Source organism: Dermochelys coriacea, chromosome 2, assembly GCF_009764565.3.
Source record: "Dermochelys coriacea isolate rDerCor1 chromosome 2, rDerCor1.pri.v4, whole genome shotgun sequence".
Lineage (NCBI taxonomy): Eukaryota > Metazoa > Chordata > Testudines > Dermochelyidae > Dermochelys > Dermochelys coriacea.
This window is the reverse complement of record NC_050069.1, coordinates 17,472,474-17,485,012: the sequence shown is the minus strand read 5'-3', so window position 1 is coordinate 17,485,012 and position 12,539 is coordinate 17,472,474. Positions and strand designations below refer to the sequence as shown.

The 12,539-nt window shown below is 41.7% G+C and overlaps 1 protein-coding gene across 1 annotated transcript in view; it reads right to left on the bottom strand.

The window, feature by feature from the left end:
• The window catches only part of HHLA1 (HERV-H LTR-associating 1), a 47,645-nt gene extending 40,795 nt beyond the window's left edge, over positions 1–6,850 (bottom strand). Inside the window, exons 1-6 of the mRNA XM_043509854.1 lie at positions 6,505–6,850; positions 4,655–4,714; positions 3,120–3,200; positions 2,556–2,639; positions 2,380–2,463; positions 675–758 (exon numbers count right to left, since the gene is read on the bottom strand). Coding sequence (XP_043365789.1) covers positions 675–758; positions 2,380–2,463; positions 2,556–2,639; positions 3,120–3,200; positions 4,655–4,714; positions 6,505–6,580 — 469 coding nt within the window. The 5' untranslated portion in view covers positions 6,581–6,850. The remainder of the gene's footprint in view (positions 1–674; positions 759–2,379; positions 2,464–2,555; positions 2,640–3,119; positions 3,201–4,654; positions 4,715–6,504) is intronic.
• Between the last annotated feature and the right edge of the window lie 5,689 nt (positions 6,851–12,539).

Sequence of the window (12,539 nt, the reverse complement as noted above, 5' to 3'; positions counted from 1 at the left end):
AATCAAATAATTTTCAAAGGGATATTTAGCCTCTAAAAATATTCAGGAAAAGTTAGTCCCACATTTTGGGCCAGATTCTGATACATATACTCAAGTTGAATAGTACCTTACCCCAGGAGTAGTAATAGTAATAATAATTAATAATAAATAATATCCAGGCATATCAAAAGGCATATCAAAGCACCAGTGTACTGGTGGAGAAACTGAGCCACACAGAGATGAAGTGACTAGCTGAAGATCATCCAGAAGGTCAGAGGTGGAGCTGGGACTAGAAGCCATGTCTTTGGAGTCTCAGTCCAGTGCTCTATGCACTAGGCAACATTACTATCCCCTGTCCCATTGAAGTCAATAAGTACTGGTGGAGGAAGTTTGAAGGACTATTTGTGGAATGTGATACTAAAGTTGACTAAGGAAACCTTAATTCAGCCCTAAATTAATCCCTTTACATTTCTGGTCATATGTTACAACGATGCTGACAATAATTCATTACATTATGAAACAGAGTTTTAATAAAAATATTTTCTCAAGGTGATTTGGTTTACAGTTGCAGCCCCTATTCTGGTGAGGTCAATACTGCTGATGAAGCAGTGGGGATAGCTACCACCTTAGTGTTTATAACATGTCCTTTTTATGTTCCAGGAGGGAACAGGACAATGATAAAAAGAAATGCACACCTGAGACGATCGAGGTTGATTTGAAAATTTCTGTGAGGTAACTGGTGGAGTTTCCAATAATATCAACAAGTAAAGCTGTAAAAGCTAGAAGACAAAACAGAGCAGGTTTACAATCCAAGGCCCCAATCCAGTAGTCCATCCCTGTTCAGTAAAGCACTTACGTATGTGCTTCACTTTTAGGCACGTGCTTTGCCTTTGATTTCAGTGGTAATTAAGAAGGGGCTTAAAGTTACATATGGGCTTAAGTGCTTTGCTGAATAGGGATGGATTTAACTACAAACTTAAATACTTTGCTGAACTTGGACTCAAATGCTTATCAGTAGGAATGCTCTGAAGTATAACAGAGAGGTTAAATATTGCATACAGGGGAATGTTCCCTTATGTGTACATGGCCTATGTGCCACTGGAATCCCACTTAGGTGCTACATAAACTCCCAAAATAAGACTTACGTGATGCAGAGGCCTTCACTGGCTCTCTACACTGAAGAGAAAATCACATTTAGAGCCAACACTGTATTATCAATTTTAGCAGCTTTTCAGTACATGGCATTTATATTACAGTGAAGTTGTGTAACTTGGCTTAGGAAATCAGCAAGAGATAGGAATACAGGACACAAATGTAAGCTTAGCCCCCGTGCCTTTAATTTGTAGTGTTATTCCCTTTCCCCAAACTTCTGTTTTTTTATCATCCAAACCTTTTATTACTTTGCTTGCAAACTCATAGACGCAGTTTTGTTTTGTATTTGTACCGGGCCTAGCACAATATGCCCTGGTCCATGAGGGGTGCCCTGACAGGTTATCACAATACAAATAACAAATAAATAATATTATGGTAGTGCCCAGAGTTCCCAAGTGGTGCACAGGGATCCCATTGTGCTAGGTGCTGCACACGCATATGTACAGATGTGGGTCCTAGCCCCCAAAAGTAGAAGAAATAACCAGGATTGTGGAATATCCTTTTCATATGTCACAGCTGGGACACTGTACCAGCCCAGAGCCATGCCCAGATTTGTGCCAGAACAAGGGGCACGGAAGCGCCATATGACTCTGTAAAACAGCTGGTTGCCAAGTCACCAGTGCTGGGAAATGGCCAGGTGCACAAAATGGGGGAAAAGTGGCCTCACACCCATTCTGGAATTTGAACAGTGCTCAGAGGAGGTGGGGGGAATTTGTGCAATGGAGCTTCTCACTCCACTATACTGCCCTATATAGACCCCAGTCCTCTTTTGCTCCTTCCCCACCTCTGGGCTTAGAGGGGTTACTGCAGGCTTGGCCTGGAGGAACCCCTGGATATCTCCAGGGAACTGAAAGCAATTAGAGAAGCTAAATTATACTATAAAATTGAAACCATAGATATCAGATATTGCTGGGAGGCTCTAGAGGGGCTGTCTTCCCCTCTTTCCCCTTGTATTCCCTATGAAGAAATGCAGGTTTTTTTCCCCAGTGGCAACTCATCTTGCCTGCTTGGCTGACAGCCCCTTTCCAGGGCTGCCAGCAGGGAGCGGTCTTCTGGTGTTCAGTTCACTGAGTCTCTCCAGTGCTGCAAAGTGGCCACTTACCATGGCTTTTGACTTCAATGTAACTACAACACTCATAAAGAAAGTTGCAGGACTGGGGCTGAGAACCTGCAGCTCAAATGGAAACAATTTGGCTTAAACACACTCAAATGCCAGCCCACTCTCAGTCAGACTGCTTTTACACCCACCTGTTAAGTCATTTGTCATGTTGTTTAAACAGTAGCAATACCTCATAGGGAACTTGCTGGGGTCAACATTTTTCAGGTTAGAAACTGCAAAGAGGGACAGTGGAAACTGAAATCTTGATGGATTCACCTTCTACAAAAATGCATTTGAGAGGAGAATAAAACAGTATGGTACCCACTGTTATAAATGGCGACCGAAACTTTGTGGAAGGCAAACGAGCTGTAAGAGGTAATGCTCAGCAAAGAGAAGAATTTTTTGGTACCTGCAGAAAAATGTGCATATCTATTATTGACTTCAATGGGTTATTTATTTATAACCCAGCTATTGAGTCTGATATAACAGTGACATGATTTTATTTCTAAATCACACCATACAATGGCAGATGCATTTGAATTTTGTTTTCATTGTGATCTAGCAGAAATAATTTTAAATCACCATTTTTAATTTTAAGCACACAAAACTAGAGAGGCTGGTACAAAAATAGATGGGGGGGGGGGAAGAAAGGGCGATACAACAAATGTGAATCAAAGAGATCATTCTAAAGACACCTTGTTAATAATTACACACACACACACACACACACACACGTACGTACGTTACAGGAACTCGTTCAAATACAGCAGTATACCATAGTGTATTTTTAAAGCTTTGTCCCCTAACTTCTTTAGCTCCATATTTCAATTTATGTGGAGCTGACAGTCCACAACATGTTTCACATCCTTTTGTAGCACACCAATGTTACCTTTGAGAGCTGTATTTAACATTCCATTCACTAGTTCAGTCAGGTTAATCGCAGCCAGATCAACAGATTTGGCAGGCAGCTCTGAAAAAGAAGCAGCATTTCTGAACATCAGACATTTGACAGTGCTAGGAACCTATCAATGTGCTGTGTATATATTCCTCTAAATGACTTTGATAAAGTGATTCAGTGAGATGCTGTCATCTGTGGGAAAATGAAAACATCAGATTGCTTATTAGGGCTAGAAAACAATGTGTGGTGACTCTGAGAAGCTAAATATACCGTGAGTGCAATACAAAGGCTGATACTAGAATCAGGTGAGAATGGCAGGGGCCGTGCTATGTCAAAAGGAAGACAGGGCACTGTATATGCATTCACTAATTAAAAGGCACTTTTGACAGTGTTCCTCAGTGCTCTGCTATGGATGCCAGGTTATTCAGCAAAATCCTAGGATGTTGGAGTTCATTAATGGGCAACACACATTTTCATTAAAGTGGCATTGAAGCAGGTGCCCATTTATAAACCACACTCATTTGGAAGAAATTTTCTGTTAAATTTCCACCTGTGAATGTTGCATAGAATTGGAATGAAGATTCAGCTATTTTAATGAGGTGCCCTGATTGGTCAAGGAGAATAACCTAACTAGAGCTGGTCACATTTTTTTAATTTGAGAAAATTTTCTGATCAAAAATTGCTAGGGCTTTTTTCTCACTGACAATTGTGTAAAAAATGTTTTGTTTAATTCAAACAAGACAATTAAAAACCAAGGGAAAGGGCAGAGCTGGAGGGTGTGGGATTGGGGCGGGAGCATGGATGAAAAACCCAAGCCAGAAAAAAAAATCAATGTTGGGGGGAAAATATTTCTTTGACAATGTCTTACCATTTTTTGACCAGCTCTGAACCAAACATGTTACAAACTTGGGTATTTAGAACAACAGGAAAGCTGCAGTACATACAATGCAGCAACTAGGAGCGAGGAAGAGACATAGAAGCCACACAATGTGCTATAGAAATCAAACCACTCCTCCTCCTCCTCGATAAGAGCCCATCAGAGGTTAGCAGGACAGTTTCTGGAACATAAATGGGATTGTAGCCTGTGGTCAGGAGGGTGCCAGCCACTGAAAGCGGTGTCCGGTTTGGGTACATGTTAGGATGAGAATAAGAGAGTCTGAGGGAACCAACAGTTGGAAGGAGGGAGTGAGCAACATCAAGGGAAGGCTCATGGAAAGATGGATATCATAGGAAGCAGCAGTAGAGTGGTCTTCAGGTTGCATGATAACCAGGAAAATGGCTGCTGAGTCACTTTCCAGGCTTTCAGGGGAGTTAGGTGTCAGGAATGGGGTGCAGTTGTTTCTAGCAGGGTAGCGGTAGGGAAAAGTGGCTGTGAAAGGATTTGCCTGGCTGCAGTTCCTGAATGGAAATTACTGAACAGGAGTTCACTCACCAAGTCACGCCAATTGGGCTAGCTACTGTACTTCTGACTTAGACTTAACCCCACACAATCAGAATAACTTCTGAAGCCATGTGTCAGGCCTTACCTGCAGTAGCCAGCACTGGCACATTCTTCTCCTTCTTATTTTCTCCTTTTATGCCTGCAGCTGTAAAATGGAGAAAGTGGAATCTGAGAAATGACTTTCCCACTCAAATGACCAACCAGGACTCTCAAGGGGTTTCTCTGTTCCTCTAGAGTGTTATGGCTGTGAAATGGTTGGATAATAGTACAGCGAGCTAGTCCATCATGCAGAGCCACAAGTTACTTCTAACAGCAGCAGAGCGTGTACATGCCAACAAGAAAGACCTAGCTTTTAAAGGAACAAAGATTAAGAAATTAGCTTTTCTCTCCCCTGCCCCCTCCCTGGGCCTGATCCTGCTTTCAGTGAAGTCAATAGCATAACACCTTTCAACTTCAGTGGTACAGAAACAGGCCCTTGATACTAGTGAATAACTTCCTTTAATAGGAATCAAAGGAAGAAGAGAGCCACAAAGAGTTCTAGAGATTTAGAGACAGGTTTGCAAGCACGATTAACCATAAGATGCAAAGGATGATGCAGCATGCCACCCTGAAAATGGTAACAGCTACAAGCACACTAATTTGTCAAAGCATGCTATTTGATATGTTACTGCTTATTCTGGGTAGTCATACAGCTAAGCTGGGCTGGGATTCCAGAAATCAATTCCAGGCACTGCCACAGATGTCTTATTTTACCTTGGGCAAGTCACTTAATCTGTCTGACCCTCAGTTCCCTTTCTGTGAAACGGGAATAATAATACTCCCTTTGTTTGCTGTATAAACACTTCAAGGCAGGGACTGTCTCTTATCCTGTGTTTGAACCATGCCCAGCACAGTGAGCCCCTGATCTCAGCTGGAGCCACTAGAAACAACCATAACACAAATAATACATAAGAATGGTAATGTTGAAGAGGTAGGAGCAACAGTGCTGGAGAATGAAGGCTTCCATTTATTTGCAGATCATGTGGCCCAGACAGCATCAATGCAAACTTCTCAGGCCAACATGCCTCTCTAACTTAATCCTGGTGTAAAACCAGTGAACTGTAGGCAGGTGGGATCGAACCTGGGACCTCTGAAGCTTAGTGTATGAGCCTCTACTGCATGAGCTAAAAGGCAGATCCCACTAAGCCAATACTGTTACAGACTCATCAATCTATAGATGGTCTAGGTGCACTAGAGGGGGACAAAGCACCACACAAAGCGGGCATGGGCTACACTGGCAGGCTCAAGAAGATGGTTCATTGTGAATCCCACCAATTGCTGGCCTCTCTGGTATGTTAATTTGTTCTAACACCTCTGTGACACAGAGGCTCTGAGGAAAAACGTCTCATTCTTTGCAAACACCTTTCCTCAGACCTGAAAATGCACTACACCAAACACATATCTTACACACATCTATTTATCCATATAGAAAAATATATAACATATCTACAGAGAGCTCATAACTTGTCAAGATTCACAGTCATTGTGAGATGCCTGCATGGGTAATATTTAAGGAATAATGTATTTATATTGAAATAATGCTTTATGGACTTGGGGTAAAACTTAGTCACTGGGGCCAATATGTCTCAGTGATAGCCCATTCGGGAAGGTGAGACTTGTCACCCCGTCCTGTCTAGCTGGTGATGCCACAGAATTTCAGCCAGTAATAGCATTTTAATTACCCTAAGGAAGTGGAGAATCAGGCACCCTGGTCCCAGCCTGTATTTTGTATCTCCCTTAGGTGACATGTCCTTTTGGCTTTGAGAATCATGGCTGGGAAAAACATTTTAGATGTTCCCGGGGCAATGTCAAAGTGCATGTGCAGGGGAAATTACTTTATCATGTATCAAATAAATTGCCGGTGAAAGTGATGTTTCAGAAACACTTCACGCTTACCCAAGTTCCATACGAGAAGGAGACATAGAAATCCTGTACTCAATTTAACAGGCACATGCTGATGGAACCATGGCATTTTGGAAACCTACTTCCAGTCGCTTCAACTGTTTTAGGAGAAAGAAACAAGATTTTGGTGAGCCTACATGGATCCAGTGCATTTGTCAGTTTCAATGTTTCCAACTTTTGCAATATTTTGTGTTGTTCTTAATCTCCAGATCCTAGAAGCACGTGAGAATCTCGGCTTTTACTTGAAAAAAACAAAACAAAACAAAACTAAGTTTCTCACCCTTGTGATTGCAGAGAAAAAGCTAAGAAAATGTGATCTGAAAGCTAAAAATCTCAGAAGGCAAAAACAAAAACCCCAAACCTAATCAAAACAAACAAACAAATTAACAAAAACCATGAACAAACTAAACCAAAAATCTAGAATTTCTTATTTGTGATTTTTTATTCAGCCTCATGATATTTTGGGCACTGACTCAAGGTTTTTGAATGATTGGGACTGTCAATACTGCAATTTACAGATGTTTCAAAGATTCATACTTAGAGCTGGTTGGGGAAAAGAGAAAGAACTTTTGACAACTTTTCTTTTAATTTATCCCCCGCCTGTTTTTTCAGCATCAGAAAATGTCCACCAGCTCCATTATTGGCTGAAACTCTGGGGAGGGGGGGAGGTTTCACAAAAACACAGTCAAAAGTTTTTCTAATTTAGTTTTCAATGGCAACCTTCTCCATGCTTGATAGTTAATGGTAAGAATACATTCTCAGCCTCAGGGTAATATTGTTTGATTACAAATTATTACCATTTCTATTAACCCAGTCATCCTGATATTTAAATTGTTAGAAACTAAAATAAATTCTGAAAATAGTTGAAGTATGATTCTATTGTAAAAATAGTACTGAAGGATTCCATTTTTAGTGTGCCCATGTTACATTTACTCCTCTTACAAGTGAAAGATGTTTCTCCTAACTGCTAGCCTTGCAAACTCAAACTGGGATCTGAGATTCAAGCTGAATTCTTTCTACCTAATGAATCATTACCATTAATAAATAACAATAATAATGCCTAGCTCTTATATAGCACATTTTTGTCAATCTCAAAGTTTTTTACTGAGGATATCAATATTATCCTCATTTAACAGATGGAGAAACTGATGCACAGGGAGGTGAAATCACTTGCCTAAATTCACTCAGCTGGCCAATGGCAGAAACAGAAATAGAATCTAGTTTCCTAAATCTTAGTCCAATATTCTATCATCCAGACCACCCTGCCCCACCACCTGTCCAAGCCTATTGCCTTCTGGGCACAGGTTTAGCTGAAGGCAGACAGTAAGGCAATGGGGTTGGCCAGGTGACCCTGCACTTGGAATTTAGTTATCAGCTCTATTGATGAAACATGAGATAGCCAATAACAGTTTACTGTCCCATTGTTTTATAGTGTCTGTAGAATTGACAGGAGTGAAGAAGAGTGAAACCCACTAAAGTCAGCAGATCTGACTGAGTACGAACAGGGAGCAGATGTGCTGAGTAGGGAGGTGCTAAGAAACTGTACTTCATCATCATCTGGTCATTTTTGTTGGGCAGTTATGTATGGTGAACCAAATGGTTTTTTTAAAACCATTTGTCTGTGTTGAGAGTGGTACCGAGCTGCTCCACCCCAAATCAGTCTTTTTGGGAGGGTCAGAGGGATGGGAAGAGAGACACGTTAGCAAGAGTTTTGCTAAATTTTAAGTGTTAAGAGGATTTGTTTAGCCAGAGTGGGCAAAAAGTTGCTTTAATCTGAAAATATGTTATATAATTATATTAACAATGGCACTAGTCACATGATTAAAATTAAGCACATGGTTAAGTGTTTTGCTGAATCAGGGTGTAAAACAGCATAAGTAGCCTTGATCCACTGTGAAAGAGAACCGATGGAAAAAGACCAGAATTTGCCAGCCAGATATCACCGCAGGAAAGGTAAGTGAGAGCACAAAGCATGTTTTGGGATGCATGTCCCTACTGCAGCCTGTGTACAGCATGTGCATAAAGCAAGCATCAGTGACACACAAGTTTCCTTTTTGTTTCTTTGCTCTCTTCTGCTCCTAAGAGGATTTGACAAATTTGTTTAAAAATCAAAAATAATTTGAACACAAATATTTAAGCCAAACTCCCCCCTTCCTTTGGCTCAAGGATGTTTCCTGTTTTATTTCTTTCTGTTGTGTGTGTTGAGTGAATGTCTGAGGCAGGCTCACTGTGGTGAAAGGAGACCAAATTCCCTTTACCTGCTCAATCTGTCCCCCAAATAAACAAACATGAAACAAAATTAACTGCTTCGATATGACAGAGGGGAAAAGACCTCTGGGGACTGTAACAACTACAAACTCACTACTTCACCCACACAATATAGCTTGGGAGTCTTGTGGCTCAGGGATGAATTCTCCCTCACCAGGCTGCCTGGTTTTCAGGGGCACATGCACTCTTTAGAATGGAGTGCAATTTGTTTCTCACAAATTTATTTGAGCATAAGCTTTTGTGGGCTACCGCTCACTTCATCGGATGCATGCAGTGGAAAATACATTAGGGAGATTTTATATACACAGAGAACATGAAACAATGGGTGTTACCATATACACTGTAAGGAGAGTGATCATGTATGGTGAGCTATTACCAGCAGGAGAGAAAAAAAAACCTTTTGTAGTGATAATCAAGGTGGGCCATTTCCAGCAGTTGACAAGAACGTGTGAGGAACAGTATGGGGGGAAATAAACATGGGGAAATAGTTTTACTTTCAACTGCTGGAAATGGCCCACCTTTATTATCATACAAAAGGGTTTTTCTCTCTCCTGCTGGTAATAGCTCACCTTACCTGATCAGTCTCCTTACAGTGTGTATGGTAACACCCATTGTTTCATGTTGTATATATATATATATTCTGTGTATATAAAATCTCCCTACTGTATTTTCCACTGCATGCATCCAATGAAGTGAGCTGTAGCTCACGAAAGCTTATGCTCAAATAAATTTGCTAGTCTCTAAGGTGCCACAAGTCCTCCTTTTCTTTTTGTGGATACAGACTAACACGGCTGCTACTCTGAAACTTGTTTCTCACAGTGCACCCAGCCCGCCCTGTGAGCCGGTTTGAGTTAGGGACCCATGGTTTAGCCCCACTGGGGATGACTTGAGGGTGCATGGAACAACAGTTGCTGCTTTCGCCTTCCAGCTCAGGACCCACAATTGTTATTGGGCCTGGCACAAGCAGCACAAGATGTGGAGGTTCCCAATATTCCCAAGCACTAAAATTCAGAATCATGAGTTAGAGGCACCAAAATCACAAGATTGGCCCCAACATCATGAGATTTAAAAAAGACACCACCACAGAATCTCTCATGATTTTTGGTCAGCCTTCTGAGTTTTGAACTCCCCCTCTCCCTCTGCCTCATTTGCAGGGCAGTTACAATGCTGTCACCTCTCCCAAATGTACAGTAAAGTGATTCTGGCCCTGTTGCAGGAGCTCTCACTGGGGGAAACAACTAAGATCAAATTACATAGATTTGTATGAAATGATGCCAGATGGTTGCCCACTACCCTGTCTCCAGGGGAAGAGCAGCCAGTCAGAGCTGCTGCATGTGGAACTCTGCACCCTTCTTCAAGAGTTGACACCATTCTCACAGGAGGGAAGGGGGCAAGAAAGAGCCCCCCCAGCTCAGGGTGGCTCCACCCCCTCCTTCCTCCTCCTTTCCTGTGAAAAAGAAGGCAGTCTTCCCCCTCCTCCTCCCCCCTCACCTCTTCATCCTTCCAGCGCCAGGCATGGGAAAGGGGAGGAGAGGGTAGTGATGGATCCCAGAGCTGCAAGAGGAACAGAGGCGGGGGATGAGGGTAGATGTGGGGCTGAGGGGTGGGCAGAATTGATTGCCCAGCTGTGGAATGGGCAGTTGTGTGGTAGGTGGGGCAAAGAATTAATTAGAAATGTGGGGTTTGGGAAGAAGCTGGAATCAAACAAACAAAAGGAAGAACTTCTTCACACAATGCACAGTTAACCTGTGGAACTCATGCTGGGGGATGTTGTGAAGGCAAAAATTATAATGGGGTTCAAAAAAAGAATTAGATAAGTTCATGGAGGATAAATCCATCAATGGCTATATGCCAAGATGGTGAGGGATGCAACCTCATTCTCTGGGTAGCCCCATCCTCCGATTGCCAGAGGCTGGGAGCGGATGATAGGGGATGGATCACTTGATGACTGCCTTTTTCTGTTCATTCATTTTAAAGCACCTGGCATTGGCCACTGTCAGAAGTCAGGATACTGGGCTAGATGGACCACTGGGCTGACCTAGTATGACCATTCTTATGTTCCCCACCAACAGGTATCAGTCAGAGCCAGAGTGGGGGGAGGGGGTGGGCAGGTGCTGAGGCTTCCATTGTCACCCCCCACGCTTCTGAGGGGAACCAGGGTTGGGGCACTGGGGCTTCTCCCATCTCGCCTGCCTAGAGCTTCTACTGGAGAGCAGGTTGGGCGCGGGGGCTTGCTCTGCCACCCCGCAGCTTCTGCCGCAGATGGGATCAGTGGTGCCTGTGGGGGCTGCTGATGGGGGCTTCCCCTGCCCAGTGCTGCCACTGTGGAGCAGGGGTGAGTATATTCAGGTGTGTTGGCAACACTAATTTTCTCACACGCACACTGGGAATGGGCAAGGGGAGTTCAAAAATGTGAAGACAAACCAAAATATAGATATATAGTCTTTAAAATGAAATCTCATGATTTGGGAAGACATCCAATGATTTTTGAACTTTTGCTGATCGAAACTGTGGCTAGCTCTCATCCACCATAATTATTGCTTATGCTAACTATACTGTATGATTTTTTAAATGGGAACCATATCTTGGGCATGTGGGAGAGAGGATCTTATACTAAAGTATTTAACCAACAATTATCTGTCTAAGATCTTTTCTTGGCACATCCGTACATCTCTGAGAACAGAAGGCTTCATCTGGCACTCAGCAAAGCACAAATAAGAGTAAATGGGAAATTTTGCCGGTGTAAGAACTGCAGTATCAGAGACTGCAACCGTATAAGCAGACGGTGCATAACATTGTGTTTGTGGAGGGAGGGTCTATAAAAATGATGATTTCCCACCCATTATTCCATCATGGAAAGGTAAACCATTATTTAAATATACTACACTCAGACTCCTGAGAACTTCCCCTTATCAACATTTGGTCCTCAAGTCCCTTTAACACATGGCTACCCCTCTGATACAGAGCTACAAGAATGGTTCAAGTTCTGGAAAAACTTGATTACAATGAGAAATTTGAGAAGCTCAATCTATTTAGCTTAACAAAAAGAAGGATAAGAGTTGACTTGATCTTGGGGTGAAATCCTGGACCCATGGAAGTCAATGGGAGTTTTGCTATTGACTACCGTGAGACCAGAATTTCACCCAGGAAATATGAGTACCTGCATAAGGAGATATATCTGAAACTAGAGGGTTCTTTAATATAGCTGGTCTGACAGGAAAATTTCCACAGGAAACTCTGATATTTTGATATCTATTTTTGTTCTGAATTTCAACAAAATGAGAATTCCAAACAATTTTGATTCAGAACTCTCAGAATGTTTTGTTTTGTCAATATTCAGTTGTTTTGCTACACTAATGTTGACATGTTTCACTTTGATAAGGTACAGATGTTTTGCTAATATCAAAACATTCCAATATAAAATATTAAAATATAAAAGTTAAATCAAAACAATAAAGTTGGAACAAACTGTTTTTACCTTATTGAAATTAAACATTTTGACATTATTGAAATGAAATGTTTTGACATCAGAAAAATGAGAAAATGGAAATGATTTTGCCTGTCTAAAACTTTGTTGAAACTCATACATTCCTGCAAAATGTTTAGGGTTTGATGAAACTGCATTTTCTGATGATAAACTGTTTTTTTGACCAGGTCTACTCTTTAATCTAGCAGACAGCAACATAACAAAATCCAATGGCTGGAAGGTGAAACTAAACAAATTCAGACTGGAAATAAGGAATATATTTTTAACGGTGAGA